Raw genomic sequence first — 25,049 nt, forward strand, 5'->3', positions numbered from 1 at the left:
TCTTTCCTTGAGCTCTGATAAATCACGTTGACCCCACTGGTGCCAATGCAATATGTGTGTGTTGTTTTTCTTTTCCTCTCTACGCTCAAATGGCAGTGGAAATATTGACACAGGAACAACACATAAATGGAAGAATTTTAAGTTTGAGAGGCTAATTTGACAAGGTTAAAAAGCCATTTGGGACGAAACTAAATATAATTTTTTTTTTTAAAAGAAGAGAAAATGTATTTTATCGGCAGGAATGTCGTATTTAGTACCAACCAACAATCAACGACCAAACAGAAGTGAGTTTATCTCGATCAAACGACTAAAGAAATCAAAAATATTTGCATTTAGAAAGGCTTAGAATTAAAAAATCCATTATAAAAACAGTTGTTGGAAAACTCCTGTCAGGTAGATGACAGTAATTGACACTATAGTTGAAATATGAGCCGGAACCGTGGCGCCGCGCTCGGCAGCACACATGTTAAAGGCGTACAAGTCCGCCGTATTAAGCACTCAGGTGTTTGTTGTCATGTGTCAGGCCCTGCTGTGAACTGAGATGGCCCCCGATTCTCCAGCCATAAAACTCCATTACCCTTATTGCTCTTTATGGGTTCCAGCTGATACAGGGGGGGGGGGGGGGGGGGGGGGGGGGGGGGAGAAACTCAACATAGCAGGGGGAGAGTGAAACATCTGCTTTCTGAGTAGGAGTGGGTACCTTGAGTCCGGGTGGACCAGGTCGGCCGGAGTTTCCACGAGGACCGGGATCACCCTGTTGGAAAAGCCACACAAGGGGAGGGGGGGGGGGGGGGGGAGACACACACACAATTAAAAGGTGACGGAGATCTCAATCAATCTCCATGTCGGGCTTGGATGTGATGCAGACTGTGGCTTTAGCTACTGAGACTGAGAGCAGAGGAGGAAGAGGAGGAAGAGGAGGATGGGGGGGGATAGAAATCTGTCTGGAGAACCTCAGCTTTCATGCCATTTAACCTTGTTTTGCCTCTACATTGACTACGGCTGTGTGTGTGTGTGGTATGCGGTATTTGGTGTTGGGGGGGGGGGGTGGGGGGTTGAAGCTTATGGAAAATGGGGCTCTCCAGAGTGGCTTCACCATATGGATGTGGTTTTCCTGCCTCCCATTGCCTATACACTCCTACTGATTCCCTCCCCCGCAAAACCGCCACCCACCCCCAAACACACACACACACACACACACACACACACACACACACACACACACACACACACACACACACACACACACACGCAAAACAAACGCACACATTTGTCTTAATGAGTAATGCAGATCATCCCGTATCACAACATTTCGAAATTCCTCCACCGGTGCGGCTTTCTGGAAACGAGATCCACAAGTGGCGGCGTATTGGTAACGTGAGCCGGCCCACTCTGTCCAACAGACCCCCCCCCCCCCCCGGAGGGACAACTTTTGCAAAAAAAAAAAGAAAGAAAGAAAAAAAAAGCCGCACAAAGAATTGAATATAGCCAATTTTTCTTTGGTTTTTGAACAACAGCCCACAGACAGACACCCGATGGGGAGGGGAGGCGGGGGGGGGCGGGCGGGGGCGGGGGGGCGGGGTGGCGGGGTGGCAGTGTCTCTGCCTTTCATCTGTCTGTCTGACTCCTCTTCCTCTGAGTGACCCCCGCCCCCCCCCCCCCCCACTGACCTTTTTGCCTGCCCTCCACGTGGTGTGGCACCTTTGGGCCCCTTAACCTTGCACCCTGTCCCGGGTCAAAGGGGTCGACGGAGTGAGACAGAAGGGCGAAAAAAAAAAAAAAAAAGAGCTAAAAACTGCTTTAACTGCCGGCTCATTGACTTCCATTGAGGTGAGTCAAAACAAATCGGGAAGTTATTGCGCTATAATCTGCCGCACGGCATCGAATCCCGACGACGGAGACAGGCGGCGCTCGGGCCATCCCCCAGAGCGGGACGAGAAAACAAAGAGTTCACGTGAGCAAAGTTTAAAAACAGACGGTCCAGGCGAGTGCAGACATGACGGCATCAAACCCTTTCCCCTCCGTTCCTGATCTTCCTCTTTGACGACGGCCCGTGTCTTATTCACGAGCGAGAGAGGACGGGGACGTCTGGAGACGCTCTTATCGCTTGTCCGAGTCGAGTCAGGATCGTCAAACGGAAAACACTCGAACACGATCTGTTCGGGGGTTTTTTTTTGTTTTTTTTTTTAAAACTCTCAAAATATATAATTTCTCGCTCTCGGCCACATTCCTATTTCATTTTCGGGGTTGTTGGGTTTTTTTTTGCGCACATTCCTCGAGAGCCGGCCGGTCCCAGACGGCGTTAAAAGGGACGGCGTTGGTGCCCCCCGAATAAACTTAAACAGACCAGACATGTTTGAATTACATGCTTCAAAATTAACCCCCGGCGGTTTAACCGCGGCCCCGGTGGGCGAACGACGCCAGCAAGGGCATCGGCTGGCACCCGCTGTTCCAATGCGGGCCCTGGCCTCCGATGTCGCGTTCTCCTTCTCGCACAACAGGTGTCTAATTAGAGAAGACCGGGGCGGGGCGCACGCACACACGCACACACGGCACCACACACACAAGCCGACGGTCCGCGCGAATAAAAAGCCAGCGACCGCGGTTCCTTGTGGCCCGTGAGAATTCTGCCAACTCAGCGCAATTCCTACCGATTCTCTAGCGGAGGAGAAACTCTTTAAGGAAATGAAAGTTCCACATGTTTCATCATACGGCGACGTGTGTGCGTGTGTGCGTGTGTGTGTGCGTGTGTGTGTGTCCTTGAATCTAAGCAACCTAAAGCCAAGGTAATACTGCGTATAAGCCTGGGAATCTTAAATCTGGACACGGTGACGCTCGCCCATCGAGGTTGCCTTCCCACACAGAATATATTTTAGACGAGCCCTTTTAATGGGCCGTGCCGTAAACACGAACCCGACTTTCAACGGCAGCTCATAAAAAGACGTTTTTAAATGTATACGCAGTCGCCGTATTAAAGATAAAAGAGTGGCCGTGTGATGCCGTGCCAAATGCAAGCCGGAGGGGCAACGTCTGATTAACTAACATTAGATCAAGAGAGCATGTGAAACCGCTGGATGTCTTCATAATTAAAGATCGGCGCGTGCGCGCGCGCGCACACACACACACACACACACACATGCACGAACACAAACACACAACAGGAACTTTGCCTCAAAGGAATTAAGGGGAAAGATTTCCTCGTTTGTCAGAAAACGGTGGAGTTTGCAGTTCAATCGCGGAGGAAATACCATAAAACTTCATGATCACAAAAGCAGACGCGAAGGCTGAACCGCCAACGACCTCGAACAGTAAGGCGGAGTTCTATTATTTAAACATTTGCAACGACAAGTATGTTAGGCCACATAAGCAGTGACAAATGTAAGAGTCACTGGGGGGGGGACCGAAGGCTTATCTCACGCCAAAGCAGTTAAAACTCTGGGGTTAAGAAATGCCTTTAAAGCTCCAAAAAAAAAAAAAATGGAATTGCAAAATAAGGGAATATGAATGCGCTCTGTGATTTTAACAATCCCGGGGCTTATTAACAGTGACGTTCCAGAAACCCATGCACAGTGTCGGGATTTAAAAAAAGAGCATTAACAGTTGATCTGCTACCAAAACACAGCAAAGATTAGCACATCAATTTGTCCGACGTTTTTTTTTTGGAGGGGGGGGAGGTTTCCACATGCCCATCTGGAATCTGTATTCATGCAGGTGAAGGAGGATGAGGGGTGGGGGGTTGGGGTGGGGGGTGGGGGGGGGTGTTCAGAGGAGAAGTCTGAGGAAAGATGGGTGACAGAGTTTTTTTTTTTTTTTTTTCCGCCCAAACAAAGACCCTTTTGAGCGAGCGGGCTCCAGACGAATACGCGCAGCCAGTCTTGGTATAGATAAAGGCCTGTTGCTCTCGTGACGCGCCCACGTTTCCTCTCACACCCTCCTACCACCGTCGCCCTCGCACGCCCACAAACGGACTCGAGAAAAGAGAGAGAGAGAGAGAAAAAAAAAAAAAGAGATAGCTCAGCCCCGGTCAATTCATGGACGCTGACCCCAAGGGCTTCTGTACCGAGGACCGTCGCCGTGGTTACGGCATCTCGCACTCACATGCGTGGGATCAGAGGTCAAGGTTCACAGGTGGTGCTTCTTGGGCTCAATGGTTCTCTGTGTCATCACACAGACTTCCAGTAATCCGAGGCTACGGAGAGTCATACAGGAATCTGGCAGAGTTTGCAATCAGCGCGAGTTATTTCACGCACGGGGGGGTGTGTGTGTGTGTGTGGGGGGGGGGGGGCGCGAAGATGCACATGACCAAATCCTGCAATCCGGGTGATTTTCCCATGGAAAAAATGAAATCGAACAAATGCCTTTGCCCAAATTGGAACCACACACTCGTCCGGACCAGAGCTGGCACGTCAGTACGCCGTGTTGCGCGGACTGCATGTCTGCACGCGTGTAAATATGTGCACGTACGAGTTTGCACGTGACAGCTGCAATTTGACTTGATAAATGCCTTTGTTGACAACAAACACCCCATAATCTGTCTCCCTCGTTATATTCTTTATATAGGCCGCTCATAAACACGGCCACATATGTCTGAGCTGCACAGTGTGGGATTTGTGCCGTGGCGTGTATACACTGCCATGTGAGCACTAACGGGGACTAGTGTGTGTGTGTGTGTGTGTGTGTGTGTGTGTGTGTGTGTGTGTGTGTGTGTGTGTGTGTGTGTGGCAAACACAATGCCTATGAGCTCAGACACCAGTGGTGTGTTTGCGAGTGACCCGGCGGCATCAAAACCGACGGCCTTTACAAGTGCTTGTCTTTTCTTTTTCTTTTTTTTTTATTGAAAAAAAAGCTTGTTTTCATTGTTTGCGCCCTGCAAACCGACCACTTCCACGGACAACGCCGCCGCCGGCTCAACAGCTGGCTCACCGCGGCTTGACAAAAGGCCACGTCTTGGGCCGGCGGGACGTAAATCAGTCTGAGGCGTCTGGTCGATGACACAGCGCCGGCGAAGGAGGGTTGACACGGACGAGGACAAGTTAAAGTTGAAATGCATAGTTTCAAAAAAAAAAAAAAAATACAAAAAAGTGTGAATATTAAAGCCAAAGTGAAGCGTTAGCGCAGATCATATATAGCGATGTGTGCCTGATGCTGTGGGGCTGCGGCTGCAGAGGGACTGGTTGTGCTGATGGGGATTAAATAGCTTTAATCGGAGCCACACAAAGGCCTCTTTATACACCTACTGTGGTGGGGGATCACAGAGACTTTGGCTTAAGGAGCATCTCAGACGCAGACGGCGATGCAAACACTGACGAAAGCACCGGCACAAATATAAAAACACGGCGGCACGTGCGCCTTAAATATCCAGCCGAATCGACGAAGGGCGACTTCACCTGTATAACGGATGGCTGCGTTGAATTAAATCCAACATGAGGAATCGGCAATTTCATGTTATTGTGAATTAATCCAAGTACTCTGTTTGCGTGCATATAGAGCCATAGAGCTAAAAACAATGTCAGTGTCAGGGATGGAGCGAAAAAGAAAACTCTTGAATGAGACAATAACTCTTTAACTTCCTCGAGGAGAGGGGGGGAAAAAAAAGAAAAAAAAGAGGCTTTTTAATCAGTTGGGAATGGGATTGCTGTGAAGTGTTGGTGCGGCCTGCTGCAAGGCGGGAGAAGAAAGTCCAGTGGAGCCATGTGTTCTCTGTCTGTTTACAGTGCTTTTATTAGGCATCCTGTGGCACAGGCAGCCTTTTGAAAGGCCGTCTTTATAGGAGCTTTCCTGTTTATGCTGAGGGGTGGGAGGTCAGCGCTCGCAGGCCCGTGGTGAATACGGTCTATCTAGACTGCGTAGAAAAAGAAAACAACGAAAAAAAAACCTCTGTGTGTCAAGAGTTTGAGAGAGTTTGTGTGCGTCACGTGCCACATGGGAGGGATTTTGAAAGCCTTGGCTTTTGCAGATTATGATTGCAACTGCACACATGGAAAGAATTTAAAAAATTGTTTTTTTTTTTTAAAGTCTAAGAGTTTACCTTTTCGGCTTCACACGGAGATAGAAAAAAAAAAAGTTGAAAACAAAACACGGTAGTACACACAGTGTTGCATTCAAAACAAAGTCTCAGGCAGTCGTTTTCACAGACGAAGGTGTGTTTGATGTGGCGGTGAGGGATTGAACGGGACCAAAGAGACTTACTCGATCGCCCCTCTCGCCCGGCAGGCCCGTCTTCCCTGGAGGTCCTGGCAGTCCCTGGAGGGAGAGAGAGCGAGAGAGAGAGAGAGATCGCCGAGTCACTGTTGCGGGTTCAAAAAAAAAAAAATCTACAACACTCCATCGGGGCGTTGTGTGATACACGGCGACGTCACACAGGCTGCAGTGTGTCGGAGGACAAAAAAAAAAAAAAAGTGACACCTTCCCCCCCTCCGAGGTTAATTCCGTTTCAAGGTGATGAGAGTTCAGCCTTATCCGTCAAAGACGTCCCGGAGGCCGGAGCGGCAGGAAACCGTAGAAACAGTAGAAATAACAGGTCATTTCCTGCGCCACTCAATGCCCCCGTGTGTGTGTGTGTGTGTGTGTGTGTGTGTGTGTGTGTGTGTGTGTGTGTGTGTGTGTGTGTGTGTGTGTGTGTGTCTTTATCGGGCTGGCGCTCATTCGTTTTCTTTTAATCAAAAAAGAGGAAAAGGAGAAGTGAGGAAAAACAGAACGCTGGTGGTTACTTTTGGCCAACAGGCTCAACCGAGACTCTGGTGTCAATCTGTCTATAGAGATCGATGCAAAAAAATATCAATACTTCTGATGCTAAATGTGTTTGTTTCCCAATATAGTCTCACGTTGAAAGATCATTATTTAAATGCTTTGTAATATCTAAACCCCCCCCATTCTTTGCCATGTGACAGGAACTGTTGTTTTTCCACACATCGAAGTCATTTCGACACGTGTTTGAAAGTCTAATGCAATTTTACTGAAACCTTAAAGTCGGACTAATGTTGAAGTCAAGGACCCGTTTACGCGTCGACTCTTTCAAGTGACGTTGCGTTTTAGGCAAAAGAATCCTTACATCTGTATAGTAAAGTACCGTTTACGCGACGGAAATGAAACTTTTTTGAAAATGGCACCACATCACTTTCAGCACTTCTGCCATTTCCATGGAAACAGACGTCGCTTTCAAAACATTGATGTAAACGCAAACGTTTTCTGAAGGCAAAAAATGCAAAAACGATGCATTTTCAATCAAAACGCGGAAAATTATTCTTATTATTAGTATTATTATTATTTAGTATTAAGAAATTCCCACTTTTTTGGAGCATTTATATGTCAAAGGGTCAGCCTCACAAAAATACACAGGTAAATATCGGAAATTGACAACAAATGAAATAGATAATGTCTTTTAAGTCAATGTTTTAACACGTAGTCAGTTTGTATCGTCAAATGAAGCACAGACGCTGTTTTGTGACGTCAAATCTGGTTTTCCCAAAAACTTTTCCTGTAAACGATCCCAAACTTGCCTTTTTGTCACTCAGAAGTTAAAAACTCCGAGTTCCCAGCTGCTTGTGAACGCAGCATGAGCTACTGGGCGAATTCCCAGTATCCAATAGACGTGAGTTCGTTTTTGTGTTTTTGTTTTTTTCAGGTCTGAAATAACTTGAACGCTCATATTCCTGATTTATCAAAACTGACGGGGTTAAACCCTGATATTAATAGAATTAAAAAATCTAAACCTAAATGGACATAAGTACAACCTTCTACCCTCCTGGACTTCTGCTGTATGATTGTCCAACCACAGACAAGAGTCACATTCGTTTAAGTGTCATTGAATAACTGACACATATTAAAAGTTATAGCTGTTCCTCCTCACACTTGTTTGTTTATTTTCCCAGTTTGCACCTGTCCGTACCTCCATCTTTTCCCAACCATGGCTTTTCTTGGGGTGTGAAGAGTCGCATTAAGTCCCCCCACATCGGTGGGCATTTTTTATTTTTTTTTTTCAATCTCCACAACTCAAACAAAACGTGACGGCGACAGACCGTTTGCAGTTTGGAGGTTTAGACTCGCCGGCGGTGGACAAAGTCTGAACGATGTTCAAAATAGTATTGTCTGCTCTCATATAAAATATCTGCGCCTCATTGGAACGACTCGACAAAGGAAATACTTTCTGAAACTCCCGAGCTGTGGGAGCACTTAAATACAGGCAACCTAAATCAACAGGAGAGGCGGAGGTCCGCACGAAATTTGGAACAAACAGTCCTTTCACGTTCAAACTGAACTGAGTCTCTGAGCCAGCGCGCTCTTAATGGAACGATTATCAGATTAAAAAACAAACAAACAAAAAAAAAAAAAAAATCAAAGCTAAAACTGTTCAGGGTGTGTAAACAACTTTCAAGCGTGCAACTTCGCACTGTTGGCGATCAATAAAAAAAAAAAAAGTTGATATCAAACATCAGGCTAATAAAGTGGGTTGAAATACATAGACAATTGTATATGTCTGTACTCGGGCCTTTTTCTTTTTTTTCTGGCTTAATAAGTCACATATTTTGACAACAGTCATCCAAATACCCCCCCCCCCCCCCAAAAAAAAAGTGGGCATATTGAAGTCAAAGGGTGAGATTCTGTCAGTGAGCGAAACATCGTGCCGGTGGGTAAAACAGCGACGTGCACATGGCACGTGTGTTTAAAAAGAGTCGTATCCATGTTATAACAGATGCAACACAGGGTTCCTCCACCAACACAGACGCACGCAAATACCCACGTGTGCACATGCACACATGAGCCGTTTCAATAAATAACGGACATACCTTACTTTGCCACAACATCTGAAACACACACTTTAATGGAAAGTCTTATACAGATGTAAGGGGGGGGGGGGGTTTCTGCAAAGCATTTTTCTCAGACCGGTGTAATCGACCATATATTTGGTATAATATTAACCTCAACAACGTCGTCAGCGCTTCTATGATGTGCAGACAGTGCGTTTTGTTAAAAACCTGCATTTCTCACCGTTTAATGACTCTTCAAAAGTCTATTTTCTATAATAGATGACAGCATTTTATGTCGGGATTACAGGTGCTGCTCTGGGGGAATGACTGTAATTTGGTCCATTGTAATGACAGTAAAGTGTGGCGTGAACATCGGTGCAGAGGTGACTCCGAGACACTGTACTCTGCCGTCTGCGGCGGCAAATTACACACCGCCGCTCAGACTCTCAGACACCGAGGAATGATTTTTTTTTTTTTTGCGGTTATACATATATGAAGGTGAGCGGCTACGAGCAGTTTATGAAGTCATACAAATTCTATATGCTATCGTTCACAAGTTAAATATTAGTCTCGCACATATTTTTGCTTCGCTCATGTCGCGTTCAGGAGCAGCAACAATTTAGCCGTTACTTAAATGAAACGTCGCCGCCTCTGAAACTGGATCTGCTGCAGGCGTCTTCTTTTCCACTGTTGCTTTGCTCGCTCGTGTGGAACTGCTGAGGTCTTTTTTTTTTTTTTTTTTTTCCCTCTTGGGTGCCATGAGACAGTGATATCGCAATTGGAAATACATAAATAAAACCTGAAAGGAACTGATGCAGGCTTGGACTGAACTCTGACAAGAGGTTAAACAAAAAAAAAAAACTGGCTGGCTGAGTATTCCCGTGTCGGCGACACTAAAAAGCCCCGGCCCACCTTTTTGCGAACGCATTGGGAAGCTGGATGTTTACCGACTGCTCTGACCCTTGACTTGGCTTTGAAAAGGGGCCGTGCGACCTCCGCCGGCATCCTCCGACGGAGGAATCTGGTGCCGAGACGGCAAGGCGTCAGGCCTGACACGTCACGCCCCGCCTGCAGGTTCCTTGTGCGTCGGAGGAAAAAGAAAGCAGGAGCGAGAGGAGAGAAGCTCCAACCTCTGCCGGTGGAAAAAAGATGGCACTGCACCATTTTTAAACCAACTACCGCAGCGGGATCCCGCTTCCAATCCGAAGGACAGTTGGATCCACCTTGGTTTGGTGAGGACCTCCATGACACACTTTCTGTACTCGCTATTACCTTCTTCACTCATGTCCGTCGCCCGAAACAAAACCAACGACCCAAAGACAGAGTGCCGGTTTCTTAAATCCTTGTTACTTTCACCGATCCCCGTCTCGGTTTGATTGCTTTCGCAAAAAACGCACACACTCTCACTGACTAAGCAAACGGAGGATCTTACCGGCATGCCGATTTCTCCTTTCTGTCCCACGGGTCCGGCCAGCAGGGAGAACTGTGTCGGGGGCACCTCCCAGCTCAGGAAGCCGTCGGTCGCAGGCGGCGTTACCGAGACGTACGAAGGCTTGGTGGGCCGCGCGCCGGCTGGAGCCCTGGTGGTGGTTCTGCTTTGCTTTGTCGGCTTGGTCGTCGGTTTGGACGCTGGCTTGGAGGTTTTCGGTGCCGCGGTTTTGGCGGTCGTTGACCTCGAGGGACCGATTTTGGATATCGTTGGCTTTGAAGGGACGGCCTTGGCGGGGTTTGAGCTGGGCTTGGACGGAGTGGCTTTGGATGGTGCGACTTTAGGTTTGGGAGATGGTTTCTTGGCTGTGGTGGGTTGTGGTTTCTTTGTGACTGCAGAGTCGGACCGTGTCTTGGAGGGTCTGGTGCCGGAAGTGGTCGGAAGAGTCGTTTTTTTCTGCTTGTCTGTTCCTGTCACTGCTTTTTTCGAGCCGCCTTGAGGGGTGGGCTTCGGCGGAGTGGACTTGAGGGGTTTGTGGTTGGATGTTTTAGAGGTCGTGGGCTTTGGGGTTGGTGGTCTTGTGGGCGGCGCTTCTGTCCTGAGTGGGGCTGTGACGGTTTCGGTCCTGGTCTTGAGAGGCGGGGTGACCAAAGCAAGCTGGGCCGTGACTGGCACGGCCGTTCCCAGCAGCGGCGTGGAAACAGTCCCGTGGTTCGGCTTCACCGTCTGTGACGAGGCCACGGGTCTGACGGCCGAGGCGGCGGCGGCGACACTCCTGGCGAGGCTGAACCCCGTGGTTTTCCTGGCGGTCTCCGCGCCGCCGCGTTTCGGGGTGGCAGCGGTGGCGGTGACGTTTCGTTCTCGCGGTAGGATGGGCAGCAGAGGGGGAAGGTTGGGCCTGTACGTGTCGGCTTCCCTGCACTGTTTCTTAATGTACCTGCAGTAGTTGTGAGCTGCCTGTGCAGAAGGGACCAGGTCGAACTGGCAGACGGCGCCCTCGAAGTGAGCCGACGCTTGCTGCTGGCTTGAACGCCCCAGGAGGAAGGAGCCCTGGAGCTCCGGTGCCAGTCCCTCCTCGCCGCCCCACCCAAAGTCTGCTGAAACATTCTGCTCTCCGCAGGAGGCATATAGAGTCACTTTCTGTCCATTAATCCCCACCGACAGCTGGTGCCACTGGCCATCGTGGGGCTCATAAGGCAGCGACACTGAAGTGTTCGGTCCCGTGTGGAGGACCAGTTTGCCCGGTACGAGCTGCAGACCAAGAAGGAGCTTCTTGCGTCCCGAGAGCAGGGTGAAGAGGAAAGCACTGTTGACACGGTGCGAGCGGACGCTCAGGACCAGTGCCAGGTTGGGCCAGACGGCCGCTGGAAGGATGGAGCGCAGGGGAGCTTCGACGTGCGCCCGCTGGTTGAGGATGATCCCTGATCTGAATGGAATGACGCCTGCTGGCACCGAGCGCGACGGCTTCTCTCCCTTGAGCCCCAACTTCTGGAGGATGTCCACATCTGGGAAAAGGAGGGAGAGCGGTGTGAAATACGCAGTTCATGTCACGGGCTTATTCACTGAACATCACATGTTTCGTCGACGACTCCTTTTTGGGTACGGCAAATAAATCTTACGTTTTATCTGAAGAAGGGAGACTATGAATCAGCCTCCCGATCGTATTTCATAGTGCAGTTGACCCTGAAAATTTTGTCTGTCTCATTATTAATTTATCAAAGTGAAATACAAACAGAGAGATTTATACGAACTCAAACCGTGGGAAGGTTCCGCATTGAAAAATGCTCAAAGTCGGGGAATTGACATAGTGCTTTAAGCCTCATTGGAAATTTTTGGTTGATTGAAATGCATGTTCAACATATTCTTTTATAATCTCATAAAGTCTGCCATTGTTTGATGCCAACTCTTGACGATGCATCTAACTACTTTTAGAAAAAAAAAAGTCAAGATACTTTATATTGCATCACACAAATAAACTAAAAGAAAAATCATTATTCCATTCCGTCATCTCCAAAACCCGTTTTCATGAGTCACGCCAAAGGATTTCTTGTAATAACATGTGACACCTTCCAGGGATAAAACATCAAATTGACTGTGTCGTGACTGAGACGTAATAATTATGTCAACTCTTCCTCTTGAAAGTTCATCATGTGCACTATTAAGCTGCTCTGGCAATTTTGTCGAAGCCCAGATTTGCAGGTCATAAAAAGCACTTTTGTAAAATTTATCCCAACCCTATAAAATTATAATTTCCACTACAAATGTGAAATCACTCCAACAATAACAAGCGGGGGGTGACGGGGTGTATTAAAGCTCATTTCTCAGACTTTTCCCATCTTTTTCTCACGTCATCTCACTGAAATACCACCTCTTATCAAACATGTCAGACACGTCAGCGTTTTTTATTATTATTATTCATTATGTCAGCTACCGCCCAACCGACACGGAACGTCTGCTTGCAAACCGGCGAAGCTCAAACGCTGCGAAAAGGAGGCAGGGAAAAAGAAAAAAAGAAAAGGAAAAAAAAAAATGTGGAAAAACAAAAATAAACTCTCTTGGGTTTTTGAGGTAACAGAATTGCTTATGTCGGCTGCTTGGTGTAACTTTAGAACAACTTTATGTCCAAACAGGCATAATGATGATGTGGGAGTAGTAACAGCGACCTTGTTTGCCTGTTTCGCGGTTAAAAGGTGCTGCACTGGCTTCTGTATTCAATTCAATTCTCGCCGAAAAGTCGAACTTCAAACTGCATTAAAAAAAAACGTCCCCGCGAGGATCGCCGCACGCTCACTGCGTCTTACAGGGTCTTGAGAGGAGCAGCTCACACTGTGACGCCATTTTTGCTTGTCGATTTAAACCACGTTGAGGTTTGCGGAAACAAATACGTCCACCTCATTTTAACAACTGCAGCTACCGCCGGTTCCCTCCCACAGTGAATACATATGCAATGGAGATGAATTCATATATTTATTTTAGCATCAGTGTTTCACTGTCCGTGGTGTCGCCTGCTTTTTTGTTTTTGTTTTGTTTTGTTTTTAAGCATTTTTAGCTCCACTCTCCTGCAGCACCGAGTTGGATAAAGTGGTGCAGATGATGAATGGGTGGATGGATATACTTAGAAGAAAATTAGTGCCGCGGAAAAAGAAATACTGTCTTTTTGATAATGGCTACCTTCGTTGTTGGGACACCGTGGCTAAATCAGGTCGTTGTTGTTGTTGTTGTTGTTGTGTAGTTTGGGAGCGTGACGAATGGTGGAGGTTAATCAAAGATAAGCTGAAGGTTATAAAGTGAACCCTTCTCTGTCGCTGCCTCACCCAAGCACTCCGAACCAGAGACAGCGGAGCACTGATCATACATATCTGCTTTTTGTGTCTAATTTTGAGCCAGATGTGTAAATCTGAGTAGTGAGATATTTGATGGGGGGGGCTTCTTTTAGTCTGTCTGAGGAGTGTAACTTAAGACTGGAAGAATTAAAAAGCAGCTCAGAATATAAATCCTTCACCTTGGCCTTATTCATTTGGGGTTTTTATCTATTTCACTGTCGTCCTTTGTTCCTGTTTTTTCGGTCTTTACTTGGTTTGTGTTTCTCTCACTTGCATGAAAAAACTAAATCTAAATACATAAAGTTTGGTGGGTTGATTACTAGCTTTGTGGGACAAAGGGGAATAGTGTGTGTAGGTTTTGTTCAGGACAGTAATCAGCTTGTCTACATGTTTGTTATATTCCAAGTTACAATTTCGGGAATGTTTTCTTTCTTCGCACCGAGGCACGGTCACTTTTTTAAGGTTTTAAATGAGCAACTGAACCCTCTCCTCAGTACCGCCCCCGCTGGACGTTAAGAACACGGCCGCAGAAACCACGAGTCACTACAACAGAACACATTTTCCGGCCTTTCGGCCAACATTGCACGTCAGCGCTTCAGTGTCAGGAGTCCCAGTTTCTTGTTCCCCCCGTGAACTCTGATCTCAGAACGAGGCCCCTCGCCATCTTTTTTTTTTTTTTGTGTCCGGGGGCTCATTCTGACCTGCGGCCGCTGGGCCTTGTCTAATGGGGACATGTGTACAGAAGCCCCGCTTGTGACAGGAGACAAAAAGCGAGGGAGCGACGTTGACGAGATGAAAGAAAGTGTGAACGACGAGGGGGCGACTGACAGATGGTGCGCCGCTCAGCCGGGCCGAGTCGGGACCTCAATGACATGCTTGTCTTTCTAGATTACAAAAATCTGCATCATTATAGAGGTGGAACTCTGGAAATAACAACGTTATATAAGCTGTTCTCACATATAGATATGTTCTGCCTTTTCATCCTGTTCTTGGTTATTCATCCATTCTCAATTCTTCCATTGCCTTTGTATAGCTCAGGTTAGTATAATAAGTTTCTTTGGTATATCTAATTTTGTGTCTGAAGCTGATCATCTGTCTGTCCACCTATGTAACAGTATCGTCCAATGCAGCGCTTTTGCAGGACAATCCTCTTCAAAAGGTGTCAGGTAAAGTAGAATATTAAGCAGTGGGTCATAAGCCGCAAGTTTAAACATATTTTGAATACATTCTCACAGAACTCTGCCTTTAAACTTTCCCATACGACTTACCATGCGTTCTTTATGCTCTTTCCATGTTGTGTATTAAAGCTGTAAGACTTTCCTTCGCCTCAGAACACCAGGGGCTTTTTTTTTTTTTTAAACAGAAACAAGGGCCATACATGGTGTACAATGCATGCCCATCCACTAAGTGAATTATCCTCTGTGTGGTCTCCTCCGCGGGCTAAAGGACAACTGGAGTTGGCAGAGAGGCTTCGGTCTGTGCATAGAGTCCTGTCTCCAACACTCCCCCGTCGGAGGACAACTTGTACTTTTTTACTGGCGCATGTATTATTAATCGTGTGGTTTTCTTTAGACGTATAGAGCATAGTTTAGACTTGGTGTTTAGCGCACGTCTGCAGCTCATGTGTCCGCAGGGTGCCAAGTACGAGGCTCTTCTCTCTCGTAACCTTCCTCCTCGTACAGGACCGTTCAAAAGTCTGCAAGTGTGCTTTTTAAATCATCCTCAAACCAAATGCCCACATGCGTTTCCTAGAACATCAGGTTTTGGAATCGACGTTGCTGAAAATTGGTTGCACGCTTCCGACTGGCGAGCCAACGGCTTTGTTTCGACACGGCATGTCGTCATGTAAGGTGGTAACGATCAAAGGCTGAGCCGGGATCCAGAAGTGAAGGAGATTAAAAGCACACGCCGACACAGCTGGTTCACTAAAGATGAGCGCTCAAACCCACTTACTAGTGACTCCTTTAAAAGAAAAGAGTGACTCTAGTAGTTTGTTAAAACAACTTGAATGCTCACATCATGCATTTACTTTTGCTTTGTTTCTGCAAAACGCATCATTTTTTAGTTCTCGTTTTCAGAAAAGTTTGGTGTTTATAAAACAATCGTTTCGGGGGGGGAAAACGGTGTAGTTAGCATGCCAGGCCACAAGTTGGAGCTGTTTACAATGACGAGTACACAACTCAACTATAAAACTTCCAAGAATATCAACTGAGAGTCATGACACACTGGAGGCCGCCATTGTTGTGCGCGCGCACTATTTAATACGTCTATTTTCTCCCGTTTCCATGGAGACAAGAGTATGAGCGTTTTTTTGTTTTTTTTTTTAAGTTCCACTTTGGGAGCTGCTTTCAAAAAACTTCATCCGAACATCAGTTACTTGGAAGTCACACGGTGTCACGGTAGTTTTTGCAATGCCTCTACGATTTAGCACAGATAAGCGCGTAAAAACCTACGCAGACGATGTTGCCATGTTCGTACTTTGACATTCGTTTCACCGAATAGAAGTGCGATAGTAGTCGCGATATGATTATTGCACACGTAAAGATCAATTTGCAATATCTCGTGCAGCCCAAACTGTTTTAGTTCGTTTTAAGTCGGTTACTTCAGATGTGGGACTTGATGATGACGACGCAACTTTGAACGATCATGCAGAACTTGACACAACAACTGTATTTGACAGTCAATAACGACCACATGTAGGAACAAGCTAACATCATGCAGATGGCTCATATAAATGGAGCTAACATGTATTGAATAACAGCTGCATGGCTCAGGGAGCAGGGTGGCGAGAGACAGCAGCTCCCCAACGGTTTCACCCACAATAAAAGCAACCACTTACAAGCGCGTGGAAACTTCCACGTAAATACACTTGCATTATTACTTTCATACTCGCGATGCAGTCGTCGTCTCACAGCCACGCGTTGTGTCATGACACGTTATTCCCAACAACGTTGCAGGGTCATTAGGGCTGGAAAAAAGTTTGGAAAAAGCTCGATTTTTTTTCCCAAATGGCATCAAGGTTCAATGGAGAGTATTGGCAGGGAGAAGATCCAGAAAGAGATCCTTCTTGTTGTTCTCTTTGCCAGATTCAGACTATAGATCCAATCAATTGAGTTTGTGTGGATAGAGAGAGAGAGAGAGAGAGAGAGAGAGAGAGAGCACGACTGGATTTTCCTCAAGACGTTCTCACTACATAAACTCTTGACTCTTTAGGGATTACAGGCCTGCCTCTGTTTATTGCTTCCAACCAGTTCAAGTGTCATAAAAGCAGCTTTGCTCACCTGCTTGAAATGCCAGTTGTTGTTTTTTTTTTTTATGAGGTTGCAAATAGTCAAACAATAAATTAGACTCATTTCGATCTGGGAAAGCCCACAACCGAAGTGGACGGATGGAAGGCTGTAAGAAAATGGAAACGCAGCTAATTTGTCTGCCAATTAGTGTTAGAATGTAAGAATTTGAACGTGTCAATGATATATTACCAAGCGTTGACTTTTTTTTTTTTTTTTAAACCAAAGCTTCAAACCGCAGCTTGAGTTTGAAAAGAAAGTTCATCCTTGAAGCGACGAACACGAAATGACATTCTGGTCTTATTGAACTCTTTCGCTCCATCAGTCTCGATCCTAACGACTTGAGAAGTGTGTGTGTGTGTGTGTGTGTGTGTGTGTGGAGGGGGACGACTCACTGGACTGTATCTCTAACTTTTCATTATAGGAAACGAGCGCTAGGCGGTACAAAATGTGGCCGACGGGATCAAAAAAGCCACGCGGAGACTTTTTCAGCCACATCAAACAAAGAGTACCTCAACCAAATGAAAAGCCTTTCGAATCCCATAACACCGAGGCCGACAACTCGATGAGTGGATTTGTGCCGAATACAAAAAAAAAAAAAAAAAAAGATCAGACACGGCTTTATAATTGCCCGAACACATACTTTTACATCTTCGAATAATCCGGCGACAGCTGACTTTTTCTGAAGCGTTAAGGCAGATTGTGAAGACATGGGAACATTGTTATCAAGATCAACATTAGAAAATAAAGTAAAGTAACTCATCCATTAGATAAAGTACTCCTGCATCGCTCTTGACCATCCCACCGATAGTCTTGTTTGGTCTTTATCAACTCCAAGGAGAAACATTTTTTTTTAAATAGGAATCTCATTTGAAGTGCTCCTTATACAGAAAGGCCAAGTTGTTATTATTAACCCTTTGAGAACTGGAATGCTTTGTTCCCATAGGATTTTCCCAAAAAATTAAATTGTGAGTGTTTCTGCTTCATTTTCCAACAAATCTTCCAATATCTGTAAAAGTCTTTAACGTCAAGAATTGTGTGACAAATGTCATATAGTGTCCTATTTTCATTCATGTGTGTTCTAGATTTTTATTTTTTAATTCTTGCATCCCATTAAAAACTGTTGTTTCGGTGCGGAACATGCACATTACGTATAATTATTGTGTGGCACGAATAAAGAACTTAACGCCCCTGGTGAATATTGTTTGCGGCAAGAACACGATTTCATCTCGACCGGTAAAACAGTGGCAATGATAACCTTTGAATTCTAACTTTAAATGTTTTTCTTTGTTGTGGCGCAGGTTAAAAGTTGTGGTAAAAGTCTGCATTTTTTTTTTTTTTTTTTTGCACAAATGACCGCAATCTCACCATAAAGCCCATTTTAAAGCTGCTTTTTACAACGATAATATGACTTTGAGGCTACTGCTAGTAGCGGCATCACTGATGTCTAAGCTCGAGTCTCAGTTTTAGTCCGCCACCTTTATGAAAAGTGCAAGTGAGGAAACTATATCGTCGTCATATTTCATCGTATGAAGTGGTTCCTGTCACAAGCCCGTCCAGCAGACGGCGTAAATCAACCGAGTGGTTGTTGGGGAGTTAGCGGTCAGCGTTGAGCCGATCACTCCCCCTCGCTCCTTCCACTTCAGCTTAGTCAACACCTGTTGCCGTGGCAACGGTTGGCCCAATTCTCACAGCAATGTGTTTACGTGCTTTGGCATGACCAAACAGGCGAGGAATAACTGCAAAAAAAAAAAAAAACCCTCCCCCTGAACTCTGTGAAGTTTAGAAAGACCTAGAAAGAGGTGAGGAAAGAGGAGCCAGTATATACTTTTGCTTACCTTCAGAGTGTACTTGCGTAAGTCCCAGGTAACAGGTACAATATAAAACTGTACAGAGCAATAGGGCTCTCCTGCGGGGAAGAAAGAGAGGGAGGCAGGTTAGACGGACCATTTTTAGACTGGACAATCAGTCTGGCATCTTCTCCACCCGTAATAAACCAAAACAGACGACTTCACAAACAAATTGCTTGCATAAGATTTCAGCTGGATTGTCTTTTCTTTTCATAAGAATCCGGTTATGAAGCTTGATGGGGGTGGTGGTGGGGTTGGGGGGGTTGGGGGGGGGGGGGTGTCTCGACCTCTGCATCGTTGGAAAAACTGATCATTTCCTTTCCAATACATCATCTGAGGAAGCTTTTTTTTAAATTCCAAACTACACAAAACTGTTAATGAGAGCACTTCTGCTGATGATATAATGGAGTGAATTTAATTTGGTGTGTGTGTGTGTGTGTGTGTGTGGGGGGGGGGGGGGGGGGGGGGGGGGTCTGAATTCATAATCGTCGGACAAAATGTAATGTCCTAATAACAATTCCTAAACAGTTCCACTAATAATCGGGGGGGAGAAAAAAATATTGCATTGAAAAAGAGTTGAGTGAGTATTATTAGATCACAAAACAGTTTTTTTTTTTTTTAAAGAGAGGAGTGAGAGAAAGCGAGAGACTTGGAATAATCCTATCACAGCAAAAACACTGTCAAACAAAACCATATGTTCTGTAACCGAGCTGCCATGTAAATAACAAAACGGAGGCTGGATCCTGCAAAAGCACTTACTACGACCAGGAGCACCTCTCGCCCTGCAGCACAGCTTCCAGTTGTGGGTTTTTTTTTTTTTTTTTTTGAGGCAGAAATAGTATGTTAGATTTATCCTTCAAGGCTGTTTTCCAAAACCAAAACGCACAAAACAATGACACCCCCCCCCCAAAAAAAACAAACAAACAACCAACATCCAGGTGTGCAGCTTAAAGAGGGCGACTGACTGGCAAAGTGGACTTGCGGGCCCCAGCGGGGGGGTGTGGTGGTGTGGGGGGGGTGGGGGGTGGGGGGGGATCTGGTGACAGGCCGGGGAGCCACTGTTTACCGCTGGAGGTCATCCAGACACACATGGTCGCCCACTCACATCGGCAGAGGAAATGTGTATAACAGCTGTGTCTGGAGGGCAGGAGAAGAGCAGGCAAACGGGGGCTGGGGGGGAGAAAAGGGGGGGGGAGGGGGGCAGACTGCAAACTTGTTGCATAAATATATTTACTAGTACGATCCTGAGGAGCTGTGTCTCGTCTCCCATGGAAAAGAAAACCCTCAGACCTAACATGAAGCAGCCGCCGCTTCTCCAGCCGGCCTGAGTGATTATAATCACTGTGCGTGTGTGTATGTGTGTGTGTGTGTGTGTGTGTGTGTGTGTGTGTGTGTGTGTGTGTGTGTGTGTGTGTGTACATGTCTAAGTGGATGTGTGCTCATGAGTGTGTTTGCAATGTCTACGTCTCCTGCTCTCTCAGCTCCGAGTTGCTAATAAAGCTTCATCCCAATCATTCCCACACAGCAGCTGGCGGATGGTTACTCAGGGTGTGTGTGTGTGTGTGTGTGTGTGCGTGTGTGTGTGTGTGTGCGTGTGTGCGTGTGTTTCTCACAGGGCAATTACGGTCTGAGTCAGTGTCTTATCAGCTGACGAGAGATCCATTTTCTGAAAATGAACCATGAACACTTAGGTTTTATTACTGTGGCCAAAAAAAAAAGAAAAAAAAAAAAGAAGACAGGATTCTTATTCTCTTCCTCCGGCTGTTTACATCTGTGGAAGCTGGAAGAGGTTCCCTGGGAAAATACAGTTTTCTTTGGATTATTTATTATTTATTTTTATTTAAAATCTCAGTAGCGTGGTTCATATTTCCAATATCCCATATTTTTTTGAGTTTGAAAGGACAGGACTTTGGTGACAGTTGGTGTGTGTGTGTGTGTGTGTGTGTGTGTGTGTGTGTGGGGGGGGGGGGGGGGGGGGGGGGGGGCATTTAAACGAGAGGGGCCGACCTCTGTACACACGACCCTGCATGGTGTGCAAGTTGAGCAATGACAGAGCGAAGCTGAGTGGACAAAATTTAACCCAGAAGAAAAAAAAAAAAAACCCTCCTTCCTCGAGATATTGTTGCCGAGAGTCACATTTAAAAAAAAAAAAAAAAAATTAATAAAAATGGGGACTTCTGCTTATCCTATCTTTCTCGACAATATGCTGCCGCGAACAAGCAGATCTTCTTTTCTGTGAAGAAGACGGACGCAGCGGCGGGGGGGGGACAGATGACGCCGTGACGCGCAAAGCAGCGCGATGCGAACAAAAGCACCGGTGGAGAGAGAGAGAGAGAGAGAGAGAGAGAGTGAGTCACGGCGTCTTTTGCCGCCCTGTGGGCAACAACATCCCCATGTGGCAACGGCGCTCGCTGGACTCTGGATGGCGGAGAGACGCTGCCACATTATATAACCCGGAGTAGAAAAGTTGATTGATGCTCAATTTTCCTTGCTCTCCGCCACCCCCCTCGGTTATTATGTCACTGAGACTCTTTGCCATTATTGTCTCTTTTCCTAAGCCTTGACTTCATCACCCACCCCCCCCCCCCTAAAAAAAAAAAAAAAACAACCTTCCTCGATCCCTTTCCAAAACCTATTACAAACAGCTTTTTTTTTTCTGTAACTCAGCCACCAGTTTAAAGCTCAGGAAAGAAAAAACAATCAATGAAAAGACCAGTGTAGTTTCCAGTTCTGTTGGTGAGTTTGGACGACTCATCGATTCCCTGAAAGGATTTTCCCCCAAAGGTGCACAGACACACGTCGGAAAGTTCCTGTGGGTGAGCTGACACCAACTGACGCTGCAGCGTAACGGACAGGCACGTGCTTGTAAGACCCCCCCCCCCCCCCCTTTTTTTCAGTAGAAATTTAACATCGACAAACAACGTTCAATTTGATTTTAATCATCCAAAAAGTGTCAATATGTTCACGATTAAATTAACCTTATAGTTTTTGAGGCAGTGTCTATTATTTAACCTCTACAGCTGATAAAAAAATGCAAACATTTGCCTATATAAATATATATATATGAAATATAAAAATTGACTAATTAACAAAGAAAAGTTGATAGAGCGACACCGTGTGGACAAGCCGGTGAATGACGCGTGGTGCAGCTGACATCTCGCAGGTGGACTATCTTTGAATAATCAAAAGTAGGACACACATGAAACCAATCACTTATTTAAAGTCCCGCTGAGCTGAAACTATGAGGAAGGAAACCGTCTTCAAGATGCGTTCATGTTTTTGTTTAGTTTTTTTGATCCCAGGTTCGCCTGCGCAACGTCCAGGAAGGTGTGATGAAAGTGATTTGGCCAAATTGTTCCAATGAGTAACGGTGCGTAAAATCCCCGGACTTTCCTTCTCCCTGGATGAATTTATCACCACCGTCACAATTACCAATCTATTACCCAAACCAGATGATGCGTAATAAAACCCCATGTGCATTTTTCTGGTCGTTTACAGCGTCAATACATGAATGAATGAGTTGAATTGATCATCGAAGTGAAAACGTCAATCGGAAACATCATTTGCAATCAGGCGTTGTGTTTTCACTGTGAATAAATGCGTAAAACGTTGCAGAGCAGTCGAGTTTATATCCGCTGCAGACGTTTCTGTATCAATGAAGCAATGATTTAAATGTTGTTTTCTTTCTTTTTCTTCCTTCAAAGTTGAGATAATGCACTACCTGAAAGCAGATATCCATTTAACTGCTCTGCGTAAAGGCGACCGTGGAGAGCGCGTAAACGGAAAAACATGAAAAGCATCCCCAACAAAACTGACGAGCCGTCTGGTGGATGCTGATGGACTTTCTCGTGAAACTTTATGAGACGCAATGATTTCCTGCTTTGCTTTGCTTTGATGAGTCGGTTTAGTAAACACAATTAGGCGACGTTCCTGCAGGTTAACGAGAAAACATGATTTTTTTGGTCTCACTATTTTCCTCCCACACAAAGAACCACAATCTATCTTGCAAAAAAAAAAAAAAAAAAAGCATGCATACTTTATGGAGTATAGAATATAACCTGCACAAAGGATCTCCCATTCAGTTTGGTCCTTTTTTTCCCGGTTTTGATAACATAATAACAGAAAGTTGGAGGAAACGAGCGTCTGGATAGGTTGATTTAATCTTGCAACGTGTGGAGTTGTTGTTGAATACCAACATAAATGACACCCGCGGTCCAAACAGACCCCTCAGTAATCCCCATGAGGACACCATTCCTGCGCTGCGAGCTGGATCGCCGCCAGCCGGCACAGGCGCACGGGCGCAAAGACGCACGGGCGCACGGACCGCATCCAGGTACTCAAAAACGGCACAGTCCTCTCCTCAAACACGAATAAAAAGGGGGACATTTAAAAACAAAACTAAACAAAACAAAACCTGTTACTTACTTTGTGTCTAGATGAGAGGTTCTGCAATCTCTCCTTCGGGTGCCTAAATTCATTTGTATTCATTTGTCCCGGCAGTCAAAAACCTGATCCGTTAATCACAGCGTGACTCCTTCGCGAGGGGGGCAGAAGACACCGGCCGCCGCTTTACACATCTGACAGGCTGGGGGTGAACTTCCAGAGGGAGAAACTCATGTTGTCAAAGCCCGACATAAATTCCTTCTGGCAGGCTGGTTTGACAGAGAGTTTTCCTGTGCGATTGTCTGCCGATATTCCCTTGTGTTTCATTCATTTATGCCGATCCGGATTGAGGGACGCGCGGCCGGAGAGAGAGAGAGAGAGAGAGAGAGAGAGAGAGAGAGAGGGATAGAGAGAGAGAGAGAGAAAGAGAGAGAGAGAGAGAGAGAGAAAGCTGGGCTCTTTTGAAAAGGGAGTTACGGAGTCAGGAGCGCTGGACTCATCCCTTTCGTTTTTAAATAGGCTTTCTGTGGGTAAAGCGATGGCAGAACGCACCGCGCAGCCAGGTGTCGAGTTACAAAGCCCAGTGGCTGCGGAGAGCAACTGCACGCCTCCTCCGGGTGGAGGTGGTGGAGGGGGGGGGGGGGGTGGCCACATGGATCCGACCCCCCCCCCCTCTGCACCGGTAAAGCACAAGGTGGACACCAGGGACACCTCCCGTGCACTCCTTATCAGCTGTTGCTGGATGCATTGGAATAACAGCTTTTTTTTGTCCTTGCAGGTATGTCTTATCTCCCCTTGGAGCCCCCCCCCCCCCCAAAAAATGGGGGCAAATGTGCCAAAAAAAAAAAAAAAAGGTTGTTGTTATTTGAGTGACCGATTGCAAAACACCCAGATTATGTTAATAGTATTTAATAGTGCTAATCCACGGCAATTATCTGTGTCATTTGGTCGTAATGCGAGTTAAACTCCGTGCGAGATCGAATCACTTCACGGGTTATTGTGCGTTATTTCATATGTTGATGTTGGAGGTAGAAAAAGTGTAAATGGAGACATGCAGAAGGAGAAGCACCTGGATCAGCTCCCATTACCTTAACAGGGGTCGTGGCCCAGTGCAGGATGACCCCCCCCCCCCCCCCCTGTACAGCCAACAGTCAGTAATTACCACCTGACATCTGCTTGAGAGGTTCATAAACACACATAATGTAAATAATATTATGCGTTTCTGTCAAAACTGATTGCAAAAGAAAGAGTATTTGGATTTGGTTAAAACAATCCCGTCGGTTAAAACCGAAATGCTCGCAGAATTAGAGACAAATATACGTCCAATCAAAAAAAAAAAAAAAAAAAACGGGGAAGGAGGAGATGATGATGCTACTTCGTCAATGTCAAATTACGGTTTGGACGAAGTTGCGTACATTTCGAGGAAACTTCCCGCTTGAGCTGCTTCCAGTCACCACGGATGCTTGTTTTTTTTTTTTTTTTTCTAAGTAAGGACCGTTCATGTTCGGCAGTCTTATCTTGGTTGTCGCTATTTAAACCGACGTTTAGATTTCTGAAGTGTTTAAATCGCCGACACGCTGGACGGACGCGTCCAAACGTCACGACGTTTGCCGCACCGGGCGGGTGTGAACGACCCTCTGAGGAGTCCACGGAAAACCTCTCGGGTTTGACCCCCTCTGCTCCATTAGCGCTCGCTCTTTTGAGCTGAAAGGTGGCCTTGAGCGACACTCCGGCCCTGGGCCTGGGTGGGGCCTGGGTGGGGCCTGGGTGGGCCCCCCCCCCCCCCCGGCGGCGTGTGTCAGGTCAGCTCCGCCGATCTGCCCTCATTTCAGCTCCCGTCCAGGCCACCGCCTCCCGGGAGGACGGGGGACGTTGGGGGGGTGCTAATGGACTCCAGTCATTAACATCCTCTTTACAGTCCCCTTCACACACTCCGAGCCTTGTGTTTCCGCCGGGGGGTGGGGGGTGGGGGGGTTGGGGGGGGTGTGCCACCCGATCCTCCCCGCACAACTCCCAATGAGCCACGGCGA

General features: G+C 46.5%; 1 protein-coding gene across 1 annotated transcript in view; it reads right to left on the reverse strand.

Annotated features, from left to right (window-relative positions):
- Positions 1–23,413, reverse strand: part of col27a1a (collagen, type XXVII, alpha 1a) — a 61,053-nt gene extending 37,640 nt beyond the window's left edge. The window contains exons 1-5 of the mRNA XM_080509871.1: positions 23,062–23,413; positions 18,625–18,695; positions 10,180–11,681; positions 6,190–6,243; positions 701–754 (exon numbers count right to left, since the gene is read on the reverse strand). Coding sequence (XP_080365997.1) covers positions 701–754; positions 6,190–6,243; positions 10,180–11,681; positions 18,625–18,695; positions 23,062–23,114 — 1,734 coding nt within the window. The 5' untranslated portion in view covers positions 23,115–23,413. The remainder of the gene's footprint in view (positions 1–700; positions 755–6,189; positions 6,244–10,179; positions 11,682–18,624; positions 18,696–23,061) is intronic.
- Between the last annotated feature and the right edge of the window lie 1,636 nt (positions 23,414–25,049).

The sequence above is a fragment of the Blennius ocellaris genome (assembly GCF_963422515.1).
Source record: "Blennius ocellaris genome assembly, chromosome: 15".
NCBI lineage: Eukaryota > Metazoa > Chordata > Actinopteri > Blenniiformes > Blenniidae > Blennius > Blennius ocellaris.